This window comes from Nannobrachium achirus, assembly GCF_963921795.1.
Source record: "Nannobrachium achirus genome assembly, chromosome: 7".
Classification (NCBI taxonomy): Eukaryota; Metazoa; Chordata; class Actinopteri; order Myctophiformes; family Myctophidae; genus Nannobrachium; species Nannobrachium achirus.
This window is the reverse complement of record NC_137816.1, coordinates 30,565,231-30,587,667: the sequence shown is the minus strand read 5'-3', so window position 1 is coordinate 30,587,667 and position 22,437 is coordinate 30,565,231. Positions and strand designations below refer to the sequence as shown.

General features: G+C 41.9%; 1 protein-coding gene across 1 annotated transcript in view; it reads left to right on the top strand.

The window, feature by feature from the left end:
• tcf12 (transcription factor 12) overlaps nucleotides 1–22,437 on the top strand; it is a gene marked incomplete at its 5' end in the record, with an annotated part of 167,199 nt that overhangs the window by 144,454 nt on the left and 308 nt on the right. The window contains 8 exons of the mRNA XM_080730519.1: nucleotides 5,447–5,520; nucleotides 7,666–7,737; nucleotides 8,293–8,481; nucleotides 16,964–17,078; nucleotides 17,847–18,003; nucleotides 18,827–19,059; nucleotides 19,396–19,545; nucleotides 19,884–22,437. The exon at nucleotides 19,884–22,437 is cut by the window's right edge and continues 308 nt beyond it. Of these exons, the coding sequence (XP_080586645.1) occupies nucleotides 5,447–5,520; nucleotides 7,666–7,737; nucleotides 8,293–8,481; nucleotides 16,964–17,078; nucleotides 17,847–18,003; nucleotides 18,827–19,059; nucleotides 19,396–19,529 (974 nt within the window). The 3' untranslated portion in view covers nucleotides 19,530–19,545; nucleotides 19,884–22,437. The remainder of the gene's footprint in view (nucleotides 1–5,446; nucleotides 5,521–7,665; nucleotides 7,738–8,292; nucleotides 8,482–16,963; nucleotides 17,079–17,846; nucleotides 18,004–18,826; nucleotides 19,060–19,395; nucleotides 19,546–19,883) is intronic.

The following is a 22,437-nucleotide window of genomic DNA, read 5'->3' as shown; positions in this document are numbered from 1 at the left end:
GTTGTGTATGAAGGGCCTTGAAAACTCACATGCAGCTGAGAAGAAAAAGTAGAAGTAGAAGTGCATATCGTTGCTGTCAGGCAGAAACCTCCTATCTCCATATTTTAGCTTTTTGTGCTTTTTCGCAAGTTAACGCCCCAACTTGATCATACTACGGCGTCAAACGAAAGCACCCAAAATAGCAGACCGACAAGCTCGAAACGCTTCGTTACGTGCCACGTTTCGAGCTGGTAGATCTGCTACTTTTGTTGTTTTTGAATTGGAATCCTGAAAAGTAACAGTTTTGGACATATGAGGTTTCCACCCGACAGAGATGATAAAAGACTCTTCCTGGGAATTAATAGATGGAAAAGTGTTATTCTAAACAGCTCCCCTTCGTGCTCAACAGGAGATGTTATCTTCATATGTTTGTCAGAAACAAACTCATGTTTGGGCTTCTGCTCTCTCTCTCTCTCTCTCTCTCTCTCTCTCTCTCTCTCTCTCTCTCTCTCTCTCTCTCTCTCTCGATCGATGTTTTGGTCATTGCCTTTCTTAGAAATCCTGAAATACCATTTTAGGTGTTATGATGTTATGGGTGAGAAAAATGGGGTTCACTAGAATAATTTAGGATATTCTGCATGTGTTTCATAAGTACTACTTCTGCTCAACCGGAGAGTGTTTACAGTAAATACTCTGTGCTCGCTGTTACATTTACACAATCGCTTAGCTTAATGGTTTGTTTGTTTGTTTGACTGATTGATAGATTGAATACTTTATTAGTCAGAAATGTAAACAACATGTGGTACAGTCACACATTAAGGCCAAAAAAAATGTGGTCCTATGTATTCAATTAATCAACATATCATACGGTACACAAATTAACACAATACAACAAGTACAAAACACTGTATTTATGTACAAAGAAGAAAAGGGAAAAACGGCAGCAGTGAAAGACACATCCTTTCGATTGGAATCTACATCTTGTGGTCTCCTGATATATGGGTTTTCAGGCCAGTTTTGAAAGAATTGTTACACATCCTTTAATCAAATAGATGGTGTCAGAGCATGTAGAGTTGTAGATTGTGAATTCTCCCATGTTTGTTGAAAGGTTAAGCTACAAATCCTCTCTAAAATGGATACATTATTCGGTGAAATTCTGTCCTATCTAAGCTGGTCAAGCAGTCAAACAAATGTGATCGTTTGTAAAAAAAAAAAAAAAGGAACGTAGTGTATGCCAAAACAAAATGTTTTGAGTTAAAAAGTCTGAACACCAAACTCTTCACAGATGAACTGGTTATTTCTCCTGTTCTGTGTAGCTTATAAATTACTCGGTAAAGTAACAGTGACAAATCTCATCCGTGGGTTGGATTTCCACAGATCCCTCTGGTATTAATGTGTCCAAAAAAAACCTCCGGCTCCGGCCTCATGTATTCTTCGAGTGGCTGGCAGTCATTTGTCAAAGCGGAGAAGCCTAGTATTGACAGTGCTGTCTTCACAAACAGCCCTAAATGACGGAGAAGTAACCAAAACAAAGTTCCCATCTGTAGTTTAGTGCTACATGCGGACCGCTTTTCCCAGGATGTGTGTAGGCTAGGGTTTGGCGTCCATCCACCGGAATGCCTGATTTATATTTGGTCGCACGCAGGTGTCGTTCGTGCACCCAAGAATAGCTGATCTACAAGCTCACAGTTCGTTGTAGCGCAACACGTTGTGAGCTTGTAGATCGGCTATTTATTATGTGCGCGTATTCCTAATGCCCACTCCCCACTTGAGTCTAAGTCTTAATGGAAGCCAGACGGTGCCCCGATGAGTCCTGGTCTGGAAGGATCCGCAAAACACCACTTCATGTAAATAACCTGGAAGGCTCGGCTTATTGTCAGAATCCATTTGGGGATATTTGATGGTATAATACATTACCTCCTGTTGCATGGTTTGTTTGGCAGGGGATAGCAGTTGGATGAATACTGCAGCAGGGAGAGGAGGATGAGAAATGTTGAATTGGAATTTTGTGACATGTGACGAGCAGATGTGGATTCCTCTTTCCTTCCACGATAATTTAAAGCAGATCAAATCAACTTGATTTACTTGTCTACGTGCCATACAGGGCTTGAAATGAACCTCTGGTATCTCCACCGACAAAAAAAAAAGCCATTCAGGACTTTTGCCACATGATACATTTTCCCAAAATAAAATGTGATTCAGAACTCACTCTACATTGTAACTTGCTTGCTTCTGGGCAGTGGGCACTTAGTTAAAAATTGCATTGGTTATGTTGTTAAGTGTGAAGAGATTAAGTGGCCTTTCAGTTGTGGGTTTTTTGGGGATGCCGTAATGCATAATAAATTAATGTAGGCATTTTTTTTATTTCTTTATTTTTTCCAGAAGACTGCAATATGCAGCTGAAAGCCCTACAAAGGGACATAGTTTTACTGAAAGGTTGTGTCATAAATCTATTACTATACAATCGTTAATCACTTGATGCTGATTATTATAATCTGATGACCTTCTTGTCTCTCTTTTGTGTGGATTGAAATGACCGGCGCCGTGACGCCTCCACCTTCATCAGTTCATTAAAAGGTCATCAACAGTAACCAGGATTAGGACTGCATTTGATCTCAATTAACCCATCAAGACTGAGGCCGATTCTAACTCCTTCCAAACCAGTAATTCTCAAAACCTTTTCGTGCCAAGGACTATACTATATAATGTATTTAGCCACAGGACCCCCTTCTGAAAATGTTTTGTGCCAGGGACCCCCAGAAGAGAAGATTTGTGTCAAAATTATTATTATACATTTTGTATGCTCTTTCAAGTATTTCAAATTGAAAAATGTTTAAAAAAAAACTCTGTTCTAAAGTTCTAAATCTTTAAAAAGTTAGGAAAAACGTTGAGCTTGTAGATCGTCAATTGTTTTAGTGAGGAGAGGACATGTGCGGTCCGTGTGCACAGCTGCAACTCAAGTCCGTCTCACTAAAGACTAGAAAGGACTACGTGGTTAAACCATTTAGGCCTAGAATTATTTAATGCTTTAACTATTGAAAAATAGCAGATATACAAGCTCACGGTGCCGCGCTGCAAGCTTGTAGATCTGCTATTTTTTAAAATTTGTGAAAATGTGTTAAAATCTTCGAATATATGTATTTTTTAAGCGAACATTTGTAAGTCAATTTTTGCTTCTGGGGGGGGGTCCCTGGAACTAAATATTTTGATATGGGGGTCCATGGCCAAATACATGTCCAGTTAGGATCCTCTTCAGATCAGTGGATGAGAAATCCAACCACCCTGTTTATCCTCACACTGCATGTCTTGATCACAACCTAGGGAGTCATAGACACAGAACGAGCCAAAGCAAGAGGTTTGCATGTCCAAGCCCAGGGGTGTCACAAGGGGTAGGAAAGTGGGACTGAGTTACCAGGGCCCAAGGTGGAGGGGCCCTAGTAACTTGAGCTATTGAAAAATAGCAGATCTACAAGCTCGCAGCGCGGCACCGAGTGCCGCGCTGCGAGCTTGTAGATCTGCTATTTTTGAAAAGTCGTGAAAATGTGCGCAAATCTTTGAATATATGTATTTTTTAAGTGAACATTTGTAACTCAAATTTTGCTTCTGGGGGGTCCCTGGAACTAAATATTTTGAGATGGGGGGGTCCTTCACATGAAAAAGTTTGAGCATCACTGACATGGAAACATAGGTTTCTTGGCACACATTTTCACGATTTTTCAAAAATAGCAGATCTACAAGCTCGCAGCGCGGCACTCGGTGCCGCGCTGTGAGCTTGTATATCTGCTATTTTTCAATAGTTAACATTCATGGGGGGGGCCCGCAGTGAATCCTTGTACCCAGGGCCCAGAATTTGGTGTGACGCCCCTGTCCAAGCCAGGCTGTTATCGCTGGGATTGATATTGTTCCCCAGCCTCTTTTTAACCATGAGCTCATTAAGTAGCGGATGTGCTGTAGTGTACGTCAGTGTCCTGTAGTGTTGCTGTCCGTCCCCCAGTGTGGAAGTATGTGGGAGTTCTTCCCCGTTCTTCCAAAAGTACAGCTTAGATGTGTCCAGTGTTGCCAGGTTTTGTGAGAGAAATAAGCAACCAGGTAAACAAGCCCAAAGGAAGCGACTATTAGGCCACATGAACACTTTAAACCTATGTACTGTACATCGGCTATTTGAAAATAGCCGCGACACGTCGGGACCTTGTAGATCTGAGCTTGTAGATCTGCTATAAAATGAACAACACAAATCTGTTACGGGGGATGCTGGCACAAAATGCTTTCATGTGGGGGTACACCGACAATTATATATTCATTTGGGGGTCCTTGACATGAAAATGTGTTGAGAACCACTGGTTTATAAACAACATTAGGAAACAAGCCCAAATAGGCAACTACATTTTACAAACAAGCCTAAAAAACCTGCAACCCGCAACTAACTACCAATAATAATTTACTAGAAAATGTACAGTAAAACAAGCCCAAAGTGGCTTATAACAAGCAGACATGGCAACACAGGTCCCAGAGTGGAAGTGCGTGGGCCTTCTTGTCCATTCTTCCAACACACACAGCTCATGTTGCAGGATGCAGTCCAGTCAGGGGGAAGTGATGCAGTTTGAGTCTGAAAGATAAAAATAATAATCTCACTCAAGCAAGAAGAGAGTCAAACATGAAAACAGCAGAAATCAGGATGTCCGTGTGCTGTTATGACAGCATGTTATTGTGTTATTGTTATTGTGCGCGAGTGCGTCTGTGTGTGTTCAATGTGTGTCGGTCTTTGTATGAGCAGAGAGCAGGATACAGCTCTCAGCCGTTGTTATGAAAGTGAATCAGCTGTGGTTGAGGGTTCTTCTAACGCAGTGGTTGGGTTTCCCCAAAGCACAGGCTTGTTGCCATCCATTTTGGACCGTAGACTCGTTTTTAAAGGGTTACAACAACATATTTTAACTTTTTGTGTTTTTTGTAAATGAATGCCCTACTTGATCTTGATCATTCTACAGCATCACACAAAAACATCAAAAGTAGCAGATCTGCTCGAAACGTGGCTCAAATTGTGGCACAAAGCTACGTGTTTTGAGCTTATATACCACTTTTTCTATTTCTGAATTTCAATACTGAAAAGTAACAGTTTTGAGCAAAATGAGGTTCCCACTTGACTGAAAAGATATATACGTATATCTGGGTGAAATACCGGTAATTATCCAGACATTTTTCAAAAGATTTTGGAAAATCTTTCAAAAAACAAATCCCAAAACTTTCCAAAATCTTTAAAAACAAATAGTGAAATTTGCTGAACTACAAGGTCACAACAGGTCGCAATGCGACACGTGAGCTTGTAGATCGTCTGTTCTCGCTATTTCTGAATTGAGGTCTTAAGTGATTAACTAACTGACTGGCGTATTTTTGTGACACCACGTTTCTCTTCTGATTCTCAAGCTGAACTCTAATGGCAGCCCTCTCTCTCTGTCTCATCTATCATCAGGTAGCAACCAGTGGCCTCGTGCTGGCGGGCAAACCCCCTCCTCCCCCAACTACGAGAACTCTCTTCACTCACTGGTAAGACCCCCATCCAACACTCTCTCACTTTGTAGTGCAGTGGCTCTCAAGACATTTTCATGAGGTCAAGGACCCCCAAATATATACGCGTTTGGCCTACGGACCTCGAGATTAGGTGCCAGGGACACCCATATAAGAGAGTTGTGGTGTTAACATTTTACTTTAAATCAAACACTTTAATTTACTTTAATACATTTTACAAAAATAACTTGCGTGTCCCGCCACAACGTGTTGTGAGCTCGTAGATTTTTGTTTAGCCAAATTGCTAAATAGGGTTAAAGTGGTTAAACTTTTTTTAATAACCACTCAAACCCTGTATGTTTGACTGGCATCCCGCAGGGCTCTATACTAGTGTATTTTCTGTTTTCTGTCGTTGGGGAAAGCTTTCACTTTCGCTTTCCCCACAATAACAGAAAAGTGAAAGCTTTCCCCAGCTTTCGCGCTGCGACGTTTGTGAGCTTGTCTTGGCTTATCTGGTATGTGCTGCGAAAGCTTTCCCCACAATACGGATGCCGGGACCTAAGTGGTTAACGGTGCCGCACTTTGAGAACCACCGCTGTGGTAATGGATGCTCGGAGTTAAGATGGGTTTAGCCTTGGAGAGCAAGAAGGAGCGATAGCATTACAGGGGAGATTCCTAGTTGACAAATGTCGTTGAGAAGGAGGGGGTGTTGAGGGGTAGCAGTACTGAACAATACCTGTTCCCTCGGGGCGAGCCCTGCCATCTGTCCTCTGCTTTCCTGCTTTCAGCCAGTGTTGCCATGTCCGCTGTATTATTATAAGTGACTTTGTTTTTCTTCCTTGAGTGTAGTTGCTTATTTGGGTTTGCTTCCTAATGTTGTTTAACCAGTGGTTTTCATGTCAAGGGCCCCCCTAAATTTGGATGTAACAAATAAGCAATACATTTTACAAACAAGCCAAAAAAAAAAACCTGCGACTACCAATAATTTACAAGCAACTTTTCAGAAAAACAAGCCCAAAGTCGCTTATAACAAGCAGACATGGCAACGCTGGCCCCTCAAATTGTCCTCATATCCCCATCTGAAAACATTTTTTTGTGCTATGTGCTATGGAAGCTCACAATGCGGCACGATGCAAATAGGTGCTCATGTGGTTAGTCGCTTCTTTTGGGGCTTGTTAGCCTAGACCTGGTTGCTTATTTCTCTTGCGAAATGTGGCAACACGTGGTTCCAGGGTGAGGATGACAGTTGGGGGATGGGGCTAGAATGAAGCGGGGCTGGGCTGGGCTGGGCTGGGGCGGGTTGGATAGTGAAGAGGGGAGAACTTGGCAGCTGTTGCATGGAACCACTGCCCGAGATTCCTGCGCTGCTGCCTTTTTTTGCGACCAGAGCCATGGACTGGGATCACCTTTCATCCACATAACAACCTGATGCCCACGTCATGCATTCACAATTTGGGGTGCGGGGGGAGGGGGAGGAGGGGGGGTAAATATTTACCCACCAGCAGAGCTCTGGACGCCATCTCCTTGTAAAGCCCGGGGCTTTAGGACGGGGCTGGGACGGTTGTTACCGTAGTTGTCCAAAACAAGACAAATGTGATTATCGTCACTGTCGGGCAGAAACCTCGTATCTCCAAGTTTTCCAATTTGTAAATGTTTTCGCAAAGCAAAGCCCTGCTTCATCATACAAGGCCATCGCACAAAAGTAGTGAAAACAGCAGATCTACAAGCACACAACGCCTCGCGGAGCTTGTAGATCGTCTGTTGTCACTAGTTTAGTTCATTTTTGTAAATGATAAATACAAAACGAACGCTTTTGGACACACAAGGTTTCCACCCAACAACGACGTTATGTACAACAATCTTTCAGGGTTCGATTTGTGAGAAGAAAAACTAAAAAGTGTAATGTTATTATGTTATTAAAATAAATTAGTTTTAATTACATTTTTTAATTATGATATTATCAAACATAAATATCAAACATATCAAGCAGTCTACATTTCCCAAAATGAAATGCATGTATTTTATTCATTCTGATAACAAAAATGAATGGCCAGACGTAATGGCAAAACCCTGCTTTTTTTTTTATTTCTTGTCTTTTATTTGAAGACAACCTCTTGTCTTGATGGTCTTCTTCCTCTTTTCTTTTTCATAACACTGTCTTATTCCTATTTGACTTTTTGCCAGAAAAACAGAGTTCACCAGCAGCTCCATGAGCATCTTCAGGATGCCATGTCTTTCTTAAAGGATGTCTGCGAGGTATTCCTGCCCTTCAGATGGAAGCTTCATTCTTACCCATCCATCCTCTCATCAGCCATACATACATACCTCTTCCTCCCACCATTAGTTTATTCCTCAAGCTCCACTTCCTATCCGAATTCCTCACAGTGAAATGCAGCTCCACTAATCTTTATTTTTATTTTATTTATGTATTGTTTTTTAGTTTTTTTTTATTTGTGTAAATGTTCATGATTTATTTTTTGCCATTCCAGCTTGCAGTGATGATCACCTTAGGTGCACAGGACGTTAAACTCAAAATAAAATAGTTTTTTTGTACAGAGTAATTGTACGAGCACTCGTCAATCCGCCCACTTCAAGTTGAAATGGCTCAACCTCATGGCATTTGGATTGCGTTTATCTTACACTTCGAATGTTTGTTTCTTTTTATTTACCCCCTTTCTTTTTCAAGTTCACGCCATTAATAATCAATCAGCGTTCTAAGGTTGTGTCCTAATGTTGTTGTTATTAAGCCGGCCGTGTCCTTCTCTCTGTCCCTCTCTGTCCCTCTCCTCGTCCCCTCTTCCGTCCTCTCAGTCTCGGATGGAGGATCGTCTGGACAGGCTGGACGATGCCATCCTGGTCCTGAGGAACCATGCGGTGGGATCCACCGCCGGTCTGCCCAGTGACATCCACAGCCTGCTGGGTCAAGTACAGAACGGGCCACTCGGAGCAGTCCTCGGAGCCAATTTTCCTGCGTTGGCTTCGAGTCGGACAGCAGCGATGGTATGTGGACTTCATCAGAAGCTTTTTGAATGTTTTAGGTATGTAGATTATCGTTGCTGTCGGGCAGAAACCTCCTATCTCCAACTTTTTGTGTTTTTTCTTTTTTTGTAAATTACTTCATCATACTACAGCATCACACAAAAGCATCAAAAGTAGCACTTTTGAATATGGATCCTGAAAAGTAAGCGTTTGGGACATATGAGTTTTCCACCCGACAGAGACGATGTGCTCCCTGTGAGTTGCAAAGACTTTGTTTCAGTTTGAATCCGACTTCCATTTTGTCTTTTATTGCAGTTGAATAACTACTAAAAGAAATAACATTTGCATTGAAAATGCTCATACTCTGTTTCAGTGAGCAGTGCACTCAAAATAAAATACTCTATTGTTTCTGCCGGGTGGAAATCTCATATGTCCAAAACTGTTATTTTTCAGGGTTCAAATTCAAAATAGCAAAAGTAGCAGATCTACAAGCTCAATCTGCTACTTTTGATGCTTTTGTGTGACGCTGTAGTGTGATCAAGCAGGGTAAGTTTGAATATGGAAATAGGAGGTTTCTGCCCCGACAGCAACGTTATGTTTCATTTAATGAATTGCATTTTTTCATTTATTAACTAATTAAGTCATATTATTAGGGGGCCCAGAAGCTCAGGTGTCAGGGGGATCCAGGATTTCTAGCCCCGCCCCTGCGCGCACGCACACGCACACACACACACACACACACGCACACGCACACGTACGCGAACACACACACACACACACACACACACACACACACACACACACACACACACACACACACACACACACACACACACACACACACATCTCCCATGATTAATTGACTTCTCAACTACTTTTTGGGAGTGTTTGATGAATACTAAGATGCAGCAGCAGTGAATGCCCTTGTACTGGGCCAGTGGGAAAACCTGTGCACTAGTGTGAGCTCAACTCGCAGGCTCCAATTTGACCTTTTATTAAGAGGTTTCACAGTGTTTAATCAACACACGCTGAATGCAAAAACAGCTTAAAACACAGCTTATGGGACAGACATTATGGGACCTTCAAGATTTAAGATATAAAGGATTTAAGATAAAGGAAAACACATATTTTAAGTATTCATTCACATATAACTTTTCCAGACTCACTGCAAAACAAGGCTGGGGCCACCTGTTCAGAAATGACTCGGCTGCCATCTGCAAAAAAAAAAAAAAATAGGAAAAAAACATATCCGTTTTCCACATAGGCCAGTTGAACTGCATACTGACATATTTTCCATAAGTGTAATGCCTGGCTTAAGGCTTTCCCTGCTCCTTGAGGAAGGCAGTATACACAAGGGGTGAAGAAAGTCAAATGAGAAAAGCAGGCGTAATGGACTGGAAGTTGTTCTTTAGTCTGGAAAGTGGTTGGTCGCTGTCGGGTGGAAACCCTTGTATGTCCAAAATAACTTTACTTTTTCAGGAAAAAAGAACTTGTGTTAATGGATCCAATGTAGTTATTATTTAATCACAAGCTCTTGTTGATACTTATTACATGTTTATAAAGACCCACAGACACAAGTATTTCACTTTCACTTGAAAAATAGCACAAATAGCAGATCTTCAAGCTCACGATGTGATGCAACACGGACGGCGTTGTGACTTGTGAGCTCTTAGATCGGCTATATTTACCACTTTCGCGACTCTTATTGCAGGACAAAGTACAAAAAACCCCACAAAAACTACGGCGACTTTAATTTGTTTTTCTGTAAAGTTGTTTGTAAATGATTGGTACAGTAGTTGCGTGTTGTTGGGTTTTTTGTGACTTGTTTGTAAAATGTAGTCGCTTATTTGGCCTTGTTTCCTAATGTTGTCAAATTTAAAAATATTCAAAATATTTAGCTTTTTTTGTCAACATTTGTTTGAAAATAGCAAAGCTACAAGCTCGTACAGCTTGTATATCGGTTATTTTCAAATCGCTGACACACATAGGTTTAAAGGGCTCATGTGGTCTAATAGTCGCTTGTTTTCATAGACCTTGATTATTTCTCTTGCAAAATCTGGCAACACTGTTTTGCACGTTGCACTCCAAGACTTGCGCCTCCAGAGAGCGGGAGGAATGCAGGCCTCTGTGCAAAAATCATGACGTTTTCACCCAACCTCCGTCTGACTTATTTCATTTTAAAGAGCGTGGGGATTTGAGCACATCTGTAGTAGAGCACTGGTTCTCAAACCTTTTTCACGTCCAGGACCCCCAAAATGAAATGTATTTGGCTGTGGACCTCAACCATCTCAAAAATATTTTGTGCCAGGGACCTCCGCCAGAAGCAAAGATTTCAGTTTAAAAAGTTTGCTTTAAAATTATATATTATATTTAAAAGAAATAGCCTTTATAGCTGCTGTTTTTAAATAGACAAATACTGTAAAATAGCCTCAAGGACCACAATTTGAGAACCAATGCTGCGTAGAGGAAGTAAAAAAGAAGAATTAGGAACCGATTCCTACACTTAATTCTTTGGGAGATAATTTAAGGCATGATTTTTGGGAGAGAGAAAAACACTGAAACAAGAACAATTCTGCACCAGTGAGCTAATTATGGTTTTGCAAAGACAAGGGATGCATTCAAGGCGAACTAATGAAGAATAGAAAAGTAGGACACAGGAGACACAAAATGCATTCAGCTTTGTGATTACGATTTTCCTTTTTCACTCCCATTTGGATTTCCTTGTTTACTAAATCATATTAACAAGCGTTGATCAGCTTAGATTCAGTGCTTAACTGCATAACTATCTTATCATAACCTCTGTGGTCCAACGTGACACATTAATCAACTTGTTAAAGGAAATGTGCATACAATGTTCTACAAAAATATATATTTATTTGACCCAGTTTTAGGTATTTTTGAAACTTCCTGGCCTACTTGTCTTTTGTCCTCTTTAGGCAATAACGTAATAAAAAGTATATTATGTATATCAGTGGTTCCCAATGTGCAGACCCCAGGGGTCCTTAAGGAGGTTTTAGGGGGTCCACTGCTTATTTAGTTAAAGCATTACTAACTTTCATTAATGAATAACAAATATTGTTTTGTCCAATCTGTTTCGTAGAGTATGTTAATACAATAGAACAGTGGTTCTCAAAGTGGATTCCAGGGACTCTGTGGGTTCCTTAAAGGACCAGGTCACCTTTGGGACAACCAGATCTTATTTTATTGTTGTGTGGGACACGATCAACACAATGTTGAGTTATTTTTTGTGTTCAATCTGTGTTTTTAGATATTTTAGTATTTCAGTATGCTACAACTGGTCATATGATGCATTTTGCATCATATGATGCATGAGATGATGCAATATCATGCTACAAAGCATCATATGACCAGTTGTAGCATGCTGAAATACTAAAATATCTAAAAACACAGATTGAACACAAGAAATTACTCAGGATTGTGTTGATCGTGTCCCACACAACAATAAAATAAGATCTGGTTGTCCCAGAGGTGACCTGGTCCTTTAAGGGGGTTCTAAATTGACCCATACAAGTCTGTAACTCTGACAGTGTACAAATGGAACCAAATGAATTCATCCCCTGAGCAGGCCGGCTCTATTAGCTCAATGGTCAAAATTCAGCACTCGTGCAGGAAACCAGGTTCAAATAGAAGAGGAAAGTTTCATAGTGCAGCTTTAATACAGCGTCACAATCAGTTCAACCACTTGAACCCTATTTTATACTTCAGCAGTTCGAAAAGTGCGGATCTACAAACGACACGTTGTGATGCAATGCATTGTGAGCTTCTGTTATTGTGCGATTCTTTTGGAGAATTTGGAAAAGCTTGACATCTTCTCTTATTGGGATCCCTGGCACAAAATCTTTTCCAGATGGGGATCTGCAGCTGAATACATGTCAACCTGGGGGTCCTTGGCATGAAGATGTTTGAAAACCACTGATGTATATCGTCACTGTTGGGCAGAAACCTTGTATCTCCAAGTTTAAAATGCGTATGTTTTCTTTCGCAAAGTAAAGCCCTGCTTCATCATACAAGGCCGTCGCACAAAGGTAGTGAAAACAGCAGATCTTCAAGCACACAACGCCTCGGTGCGAGGCGTTGTGTAAATGCGAAACGAAGAGTTTTGGACATACAAGGTTTCCACCCGACAACGACGATATTATAATTATTATTACAGTCTTTTTACTTGTTTCTGGTTCAGTGCGTGTACTTTGTGCTATCCACCAGGGACATGTTGATGTTCTGACATCCGTCAGGGACATGTTGATGTTGTGTAGACATCCGTCAGGGGACACATTGTGTTGACGTTGTGTGATCCCTGGACGGTTTAGGGGAAGCGTGTTTCTGGACCCAATGAACGGCGGCGTGCTGGACTGAATCGCCTCTTGTGTTGTTGGTATTGAATAGAATCTGTCTTTATTTGTTTGAGGGTTTGTGTGTCAGTGGTGTGTGTGTGTGTGTGTGTGTGTGTGTGTGTGTGTGTGTGTGTGTGTGTGTGTGTGTGCGTGTGCGTGTGCGGTGTGTGTGTGTGTGTGTGTGTGTGCGTGCCAGCACGGACACAGTGCTTCCTGTGTTGGGGAGAGGGTCCCCTCAGACAGGGCTGACACGGCCAACAGTGGAAAGAGTCAAATTATATATATTTGTTTTTAAGTAAAAGTACCAAATACCACAATTACAAGTTCTGTATTCAACACTTTACGTGTGTAAAAGTACTGAGGTATTGGCAGCAAAAAATATACATAAAGGACCAAAAGTAAAAGTTATGCAGTATATCCAATTTCCCAAGTTATTTTTCAGGGTTTAGGTTTTCTTTTTTCTTTTTTCTTTTTGCTACAACCTTGTGAACTTGTAAGTTGGCAATTTTAATAGACAAAGTATAAAATATGGCTTAATTGTTAAATTGGTTAAATATGTTTTGTAATAAGTAGCTAGTAACCAAAGCTTTCAAATAAATGCCATGTTTATATTTGATTATTATAAAGTATAAAGTATGAAGACGTCTGTCGAGTGGAAACCTCATACTGTAGGTCCAAAACTGTTATTTTTCAGGATTCAAATTCACACAAAATGCTCTGCTTTTGTAGCATTAATTTACGAAAAAACACAAAAAGTTGGAATATTGAGATGAGAGGTTTCTGCCTCAACACTTTGTATTAGATTTACTCAAGCAAAGGAAAATCACCTAGACATTTTTGAAGCGCTTCCAATGAATGGCTTTGTGTGTATCACGCCCATATGGTAATTTCAGTCCAGAATGAACAGGCTTTTTCAAAAACAGAATGTCCGTTTAATTACCATATATGGTGATGTCAGTCCAGAATGAACAGGGTTTTTCAAAAACACAAAGTATGTTACCTTATGTCCATATATGGTCACTCCAGGCCAGAATGAACAGGTTTTTCCTGTCCCACAGAATGTCCGTTTAATTACCATATATGGTGATCTCAGTCCAGAATGAACAGGGTTTTTCAAAAACACAAAGTATGTTACCTTATGTCCATATATGGTAACTCCAGGCCAGAATGAACAGGTTTTTCCTGTCCCGTACGTGTAAAATATCAGTCCAGAATGAATAGGCTTTTTCAAAAAGCAAAATGTGTGGTGTCCCTCCCGGTTAGATGAATGGATACTTTGAGGATTGGTCAAGCTTCACATGATAATTTGGCCTTCAGGGTTTATCTGTCTTGTACATGCAGTATCTATTGCAGATTATCAAAACAGATGAAAAATACATTCAGAATAGAGGTTTCATCTGTCCACCGCTTCACTTCGAACCGAGGTTTGATTTTTTACTTACAGTACAGCACTCGTTACTTTCCACCGCTGTGCAGTGCACCCAGGGAGGGACACACAGAGCTTCCTGTGTGTATTGGGGGAGAGGAGGGGTCCCTCACACAGCCACGGCCCACCAGCCTCAACACAGCCACAGCCCCGGGCCTTTTACTCCGGCCAAACCCCCTTTTGTCCCCCTCCTCCTCCCCCCCTCTCTCTTTTCATCGCCTCTTTTTAACAACTCAGGAAATCTGAATCGTTGGAAAGAAGCGTGTGTCTGAAACCCGCGGCCTGCCCTCCACCCAAATAGAACGTCCCCTTCCTCAGCTGTATGGTAATCAGGCCTCCCGTGAAAATGGAGGCTGTTCTTCTTCTTCTCTCGCCAGAGGAGCCCCCCAGTCCCCACCCCACCCCACACCACCCTCCTCCTACCAGACAAAGAGTTGTTTGGACACCTGTTGAGTAGCGCAGCCACAGATTAGCGTTTAGCACTGAGGCTAAAGGGGAGGGTCCGCACGCAGGGGGGGTGGGGGGTGGGATGGGGTTAACGGAGGCCAACAGTGACTGTGGATCATCACATTCCAGAAGAAAGAGGGAGAAGACACCAAACCCCTTTAAAGGGATATTTCACTTTCAAAAAAAACTTTTGGTCATTTTATCGTCTAATCAGGCTTTTATGAACACCCTGATGGACTGTTTTTAATTTGCTTGATTCAATATTTAGATATTTGATGTAAATGTTACCAGGTCCTCCTCCTCCAGGACCCCTCCCCATACACACCCATTGTAACTTCAAACTCCATTTTAACCATGATAGATTCATTAAAAACACCCAATATTTGTTTCTGGTGACTCATAATACCCTCCTAATACGTGAGCTGGCTGTGTGTTTTCGATAACGTTTTTCATTTTTAAAAGTAGTTAATGTAGCATCACAATCATTTAACCACTTTATCCATTTATATGTTGGCTATTCAAAAAAAAGATTGTCTTCTGGGGTTCCTTCTGAAAAAAAAAAAAAAAAAAACATTTTCAGATGGGGGAGGGGGGTCCTTGGCCAAATACATGTCGATTTGGTGGTCCTTGACATGGAAAAGGTTTGAGAACTAGTGACTTAAGTTAATAAGTACAGTACTTGAGTAGATCTACTTGGCTTCTTTCCACCAGTGCCCTCAGCACTTGCTTTCCCCGCCTTCCCTGCTGGCTTCTCAGAAGGGAAACCAGATATGTGCAGAACATGTGGTGAAAACCTCGGGGAAGGAGACACATTTGCAGCGCAAACGTGATGGAAGCTTCACAGTTATGAATGTGGACAGAATAACAAGGGAAACGGTCAGGGCTCTTGTTCAAGCCGAGGGTTCAGCCCTAGATTCTTTTGGAAACGGAACACAAGTCTCTTATTAGACGGGACATGTTCAACCATCGTGGTTAGAGAGTTGAAGTGCTCGGAACGATGTGACTAACGTGTTTACGACACACTACTAAACAAGGACAGAAGGAGAGGTTTTCATAAAGGCTAGAGAATATATTGTATATTGCATCATATGCTGTATCCTTTTCTTTTATTATGCAACTGAATGTTGAAGTAAATCACCAAAGCACCCCCCGGTGTTAGGATTGAGGGACTTGAATTAGACGTGTTCTTGGGCTTTAAATTGAAAATGTAGTTTAAAGCTGTAAGTACTTGAACCCTAGCATCCCTATTCTGGGGCACAACATTCTGGGAGAAGAGGATTTGGTGTTGAGGGGGGAAAAGAGGGGGGCCTAGTATAATTCCCTGGGGGACTCCGGTCAAGTATACAGGGTTTAAGTGGTTAAACACAGGCTGTTGATTGGCTCAGGGAATCCACTGTGGAATTAAATAACACAATCAAGACAGCCTACAAGCATTACACAACACATGCTGCTGAATGGAGGTGGAAAACACATTTCATTTCTGGGATCTCTAAGGAGATTGATTGAATACTTTATTGGTCAGAAATGTAAAAAGCACGTGGTCATCAACAAATACAATACACTATCTGTATGGTGAAAGGAGAAAAAGGAAAACATTCTTGCTGCTTGTGAAGTCGCCCGTGAAGCTTCTCTCTAACTGGACGCAGGTGCGTCACAAGGGGGGGGGGGGAAGTGGGACTGAGTTACTAGGGCCCAAGGTGGAGGGGACGTAATTATTTTATACTTTAGCTATTGAAAAATAGCAGATATACAAGCTCACAGCGCGTCACCGAGTGCCGCACTGCGAGCTTGTATAACTGCTATTTTTGAAAAGTCGTGAAAATGTGTGCAAATCTTTGAATATATGTATTTTTTAAGCGAACATTTGTAACTGAAATTTTGCTTCTGGGGGGTCCCTGGAACGAAATATTTTGAGATGGAGATCCGTGGCCAAATACATATCATTTTGGGGGTCCTTCACATGAAAACAGTTGAGCACCACTGACATACTGTAGAAACATAGGTTTTTCAAAAAACCTTAGAAGGATTTGAAATATTCAAAGACTTGCACAGATTTCTCAAAAATAGCAGATCTACAAGGTCGCAGCGCGGCACTCGGTGCCGCGCTGTGAGCTTGTATATCTGCTATTTTTCCCCTTTGAAGAACATTCATGGGGTTCCGCAGTGAATCCTTGTACCCAGGGCCCAGAATTTGGTGCGACGCCCCTGTGTGGACGTATTGTCAGATGACAGCCTTGTCCTTGACCAGTCCTTGTCTCTGTGTGTGTTTGTGCTCCAGGGTGCCTCCCACCACCGTGACGATGCCAGCCTGAACAGCAGCCATGGAGGGCTGCCCAGTGCCGGATCCACATCCAGCACTGAACTCACCCACCAAAACCTGGAAACCTTCAGAGGTCTGGCTCACTGTCTAAGCATGCTGTACTGTATATAGCTGTTGTCGGGCAGAAACCTCTTATCTCCACATTCTAACCTTTTGTGTTATATATATTTTTGGGGGGTAAATTCACACCCTACTTGATCATACCACAGCGTCACACAAAAGCATCAAACATTGCAGATCTGCAAGCTCAAAACGTGGCATGAAGCCACGCGTTTTGAGCATAGACTGCAAAAAATAAATGGACAGAGTCCCACCATTGGTTTCTACAGACCGTAAATGAAGCTGTTTTTTCAGCAGGTGCAAATCTGCCATCTCTCTATATCCTGTCCAGAGAATGGTACTGGAAATTAATCAAATGAATGCTATTGGCCTGTGAGTGCGGGTCTTCACTCTGTTTTGCCAATACAAAGCCTAGAAACATAGCCTATTTTATCATTCATTTTAAAATGAATGTGACCATGATTTACTAAACGCATATCATGATGATTTTTCATTTATTGGAACAGCAGCTTCAACGAGAACACCGGGAGCGGCTTTGTTTCCGGCGAACAAAACTTGCCCCTTGGTTTTGAGCCTGTAGATTTTCTACTTTTACTGTTTTTCTTTTATTTGAATCCTGAAAAGTAATAGTTTTGGACACAAGAGGTTTACACCCGATGGAACAGGGCAACAAGAGGTTTCTGCCCGACAGCAAGGATAGTTTTATAGTGTGATGATATGTTTTGGTTGTCATTGGGGCAGTAAGGAGGCAGGGATGTGATGTGTACTGTGTTGTCTGCAGGTCTGGCTGCAGGCCTGGCTGGACAGGTGGCCGCCGCTCTGGAGCTGAAGCTGGAGAGCCACGACAAGGATGACATCCACTCCTCTGACGACCTCAAATCAGACGACGAGGGCGACAAGAGAGACATCAAGACACCCCGGGGAGGTACCCGGACGAGGTATAGGCGCTAATGCTCAGCTCTTCTTTATCTCAGTGGTTCTCAAACTGGGGGTCCTCAAATGATTTTGAGGGTACCCAGATGATTTGTGCTTTTTTACTGCCATTTTAAGGATCTAAGGATGTCTTAAACTGTAGCTAATCAAAGTAGCTTACCTTTGCGATTTTATAGAAAAATATCCATCCATTATTTCCAACCGCAATCTTTTGTAAAAGACAGGCGTATCTCTCATCGAGTTGTGAAAAGAAAGAGAAAAAAAAGTCGACCGGGCGCAGCTGTTCCAATGAACATAGAAATAGAGAAACTAGATCCAGGCATAGAAAACAACCAAAAAAGGGATCCCACCGCCATTATTGTTTGTGTGCGCTCAAGATCTGAGAGTAGTGTTACTGGTGCTGTAGCTGCTGCAGACACCCGCACCACCCCTCATCTGCTCAGACAGGCTCTGCCAGGGAAAAGAATAAGCGTTTGTTCGGCGGCGTGAACAAATAAACGAGCGTTCGTTCGACGGTAAAAGAGTTAAGATGCAACATAGTTTTCTCAACAAACCAACATACAGTATAATTGTATGCAGGGTATATCTGCACATTTCTGTCGGGTGGAAACAGCAAAAGTAGCAGATCAATGGATAAATAACAACACCAGAAGGCAGAAAAACATGTGCGCAGCAGAATGTCTTGAACAGGATGTTACAACAGCATGATGAGTCACCGTAGCTCTCAGCTGCACACCGTGTTTATTAGCTAGTCTCTTGAAACGGTCTCCTGGCTCCAACCGACATTGACCTTGGTCTGTCTGTTCTCATGGTGTAAACCCTCTGCAGTAGCATCAACGAGGACGAGGACCTGAACCCGGAGCAGAAGGCGGAGCGGGAGCGCGAACGGAGGATGGCCAACAACGCCCGCGAGCGGCTGCGCGTGCGGGACATCAACGAGGCCTTCAAGGAGCTGGGCCGCATGTGCCAGCTGCATCTGAAGAGCGAGAAGCCCCAGACCAAGCTGCTCATCCTGCACCAGGCCGTGGCCGTCATCCTGAGCCTGGAGCAGCAAGTCAGAGGTCAGTCTATATACCTGCATATATATTACCTATATATAATAGCTGCTCATCCTGAGCCTGGAGCAGCAAGTCAGAGGTAATATAATAACACCATCCTGAGCCTGGAGCAGCAAGTCAGAGGTCTCAGTCTATATACTGTACCTGGATATTATAGTGAGAAACAATCTTCTTGCCCGTTATTATGTCGATTTTCTTTTTCCATTAGTCAATTCAAGAAGCTTGAATCGGCATCACAACGCATTGATTACATTTTTATATAATCAATTAGTTTGATTAACTGTTGCTCTTCCTAAAATAACCAATCTATTTGCTTTGTTTTTCCCCTTAACCCTCCAGAGCGTAACTTAAACCCTAAAGCAGCCTGCCTTAAGAGGAGGGAGGAGGAGAAGGTGTCGGGGGTCTCTGGGGACTCCCAACAGGCCCACCATCCCGGCCTCAGCGACGCATCCAATCCCATGGGCCACCTCTGAGTACAGTAGCACTCAGGTACTGTACACCTACTGCTACCTACCTACAGTACACCACTGGTTCTCAAACCTTTTTCATCTGACCATAGAGACTATAAATCTTTCTGCTAATGTGCTGGAATATAAACTATACTTGACTATACAAACTTGAGATTTTAGATCTACTACCTTTGTTTTAATGAATGAATGCGAAGCTATTTTTTATACTTTGTCGTATGACGTAACAAGGTTACTGGCCGACAGAGACGATATCGTAGCTGAATAAGGAGACAGAATATGGCTTCTTGTTTTGTACATCTTCACCAGTTCAAAGACGTACATCCCTGATTGTAATACTCCTATTCTTCTCCTCTGCAGATCAAAGCGATCCAGATCATTTCTGTAAGATAGAGTTGGTAATCTTGCCTCCCACTGGCGGACAGGACTCACAGTTTGTGACACCAATTGGAGGAAACAGACCACTTTTAAACGATACTACCAAGACTAACACAATCCAGTCCTATGATTGAAGACGAATCCCCCTCCCCCAGTGTCCAAGCCCCCTGTGACAACAGCCAATGTCTATCAGCAAATTTCTGCCCACGAGAAAACAACTTCAGCACATATCACTATCTGAACGAACAATCAGAGACTGACGCAATCTCCTCCCAAGCCCACGTGGAAATTGCCTTGTGCCTAAACTGAATTGACGAATGCATTGTAACAGCAATTATGTTTTTTTTTTAAATTTGTTTATTTTATTTTTTTCTATTTATTATGTTATTGAAGTATAAAGTGTATGTCTAAAGGGAAAGTTAATTGATTTTCAAAAAGAGAAGCATGTAGCTTTTCAGTCAATCTACAGTTTGCCAGTGTCACCCAAAAAAGAAATATGAATAAATAAAACATGAGCACTTAGCCCCGATGAGCAAGGGGAACAACATGTCATAGCTCTGAGACGAGAGATTCAAATGTATTTATTGGCCAGTGTAAAGAGTGATATTTATACCCAACTGTAAATGTTTATTGGTTTGCGAGAGCTCGAGACTTAAGTGCCCCATTCAAAAAAGAAAGAAAAAAGATGATATATTATTTATATTTATTGTATTCATTCCGTAAATGAGCAGCATCTTTTAACCAAAACTACCTAGAGAATGCTTGGTTCCTCTGTAGCATATAGACCGATCGCCACAGAATTGACCGAACTTAGACAGCTACTGCCGCGGGCCCAATTATGTGAGCTCGTCAGTAGAAAGAGCCTGAGTTAAACTTGGCTGCGTGCAAATGTCGTGCAACGGAAATAGCAGATCTGCAGGCTCACAACGCGACCGCGTCGCAGTGCGACACAACGTGAGCTTGTAGATCTGCTGTTTTCTGTGCCTGACTCCCGGCCCATAACTTAAGTACAAATCAGGCTTAATAGGCCCCTGTTATTCTAGCGTAAACACTATAGTCTTAGTGGCAAAGGTGACAGAAGATTGGCAAACTCTAGTTTTACTGAAAGGTCAATGTTAGACTGTTAGACAATGTTTGTGTGTGTGCGTGTGTGCGTGTGTGCGTGCGTGCGTGCGTGCGTGCGTGCGTGCGTGCGTGCGTGCGTGCGTGCGTGCGTGCGTGCGTGGGTGCGTGCGTGCGTGTGCGTGCGTACGTGTGTTTTTTTTAATTTTGATCCTCAGTAGTGAGTCAAAAATACAGAGAGCAAACTATTTAAAAACCTTAGCATTCCCTGCATATTTTTAGTGTCTTAACTAAAGGAGAAAAGGGGGATTTCACTGCCCTTTATACCTTTGCCATAATAGTATTACGTGTAAACAATCTGACGTGTTTTGCAGATTGTTGTCGATGTTTATCACGACAGGTACACATTATACAACTGGACACAACCTTTCGTCAGAGCCATGTCAAATGTAAGGACTGCAGTTTCTGTATTTGGCTGCAATTTCTGCCCTAAAATGTGCCTAAAACTAGGCAACTACGCACAGACTGGGAATCTCAGTACCGTTTTGGTAGCTAATTAATGTGACGCACAACCGGAATAGAACAAGCAAGTAATATGTTGGACGATAGCACTTTTGTTGACTCCTGCAGAGAGCAGAGCCCGCTCCAAGCACTGACGATAAAATTAAACTTTTTTTATTTTGTCTTAACAGTTGTATGGACAGTTAAATTCACTCTGACTGAAGCACTAGGAGGTCACAATAAATGATTCATGATTATGGGCACAACTTCATGTAGACTGAACTGTAAAGTCGTATAATGTGTACCTGCATTCACATGCTTTGGACTTAAGCAGACATAGCTTCTCTTTGTTATTTCCTACCACTGTCTAATCAGAAATTGCTTAAAAAAGTTGTAGATTCAAAAACGATGAGGCCTGTTGAACAAATAACACAAGCACAAGTAAATGTGTTTCAAAGAATGTTACTTCTATAGGTAAAGACATAAAAAACACAGCTATGTTTATTTGTATCATTTGTTTAGGCTTTGAGCATACAATGTCCACTTTGAATTAGCAGAGAGAATTTCTTATGTTAAATGGTGTTTTGATCCAAGCAGTGAAGTACACGACACAGTAAGCCAGACTAGATAGTTCTTGAATTCACATGCTGTTCATTATCCAATAGTTGGTGTTATAGAACAGTATAGTACAATTATGAACAAACGCAGTAATCATTATTTTCAGTTGTTTTTGGTTCAAGACATTGGTCATGGCTTTATTTTTTTCCCCTATCAGTGTGCATGCTTTATGTTTTTCCTTTATTAAGTCTTTTGGTCTTAAGTCTTGCTTTTATAGTCGATTGATTTCTTTGTATATTGTCTTCCATCATAATCTAGACCTTAAACACGGCTGCCACATCCAGAATAGAGTATTCTTTCAAAAGGGAAATCGGTTACAATGGATGCCACTCCACGAGTTTACAAAAGGAATGCA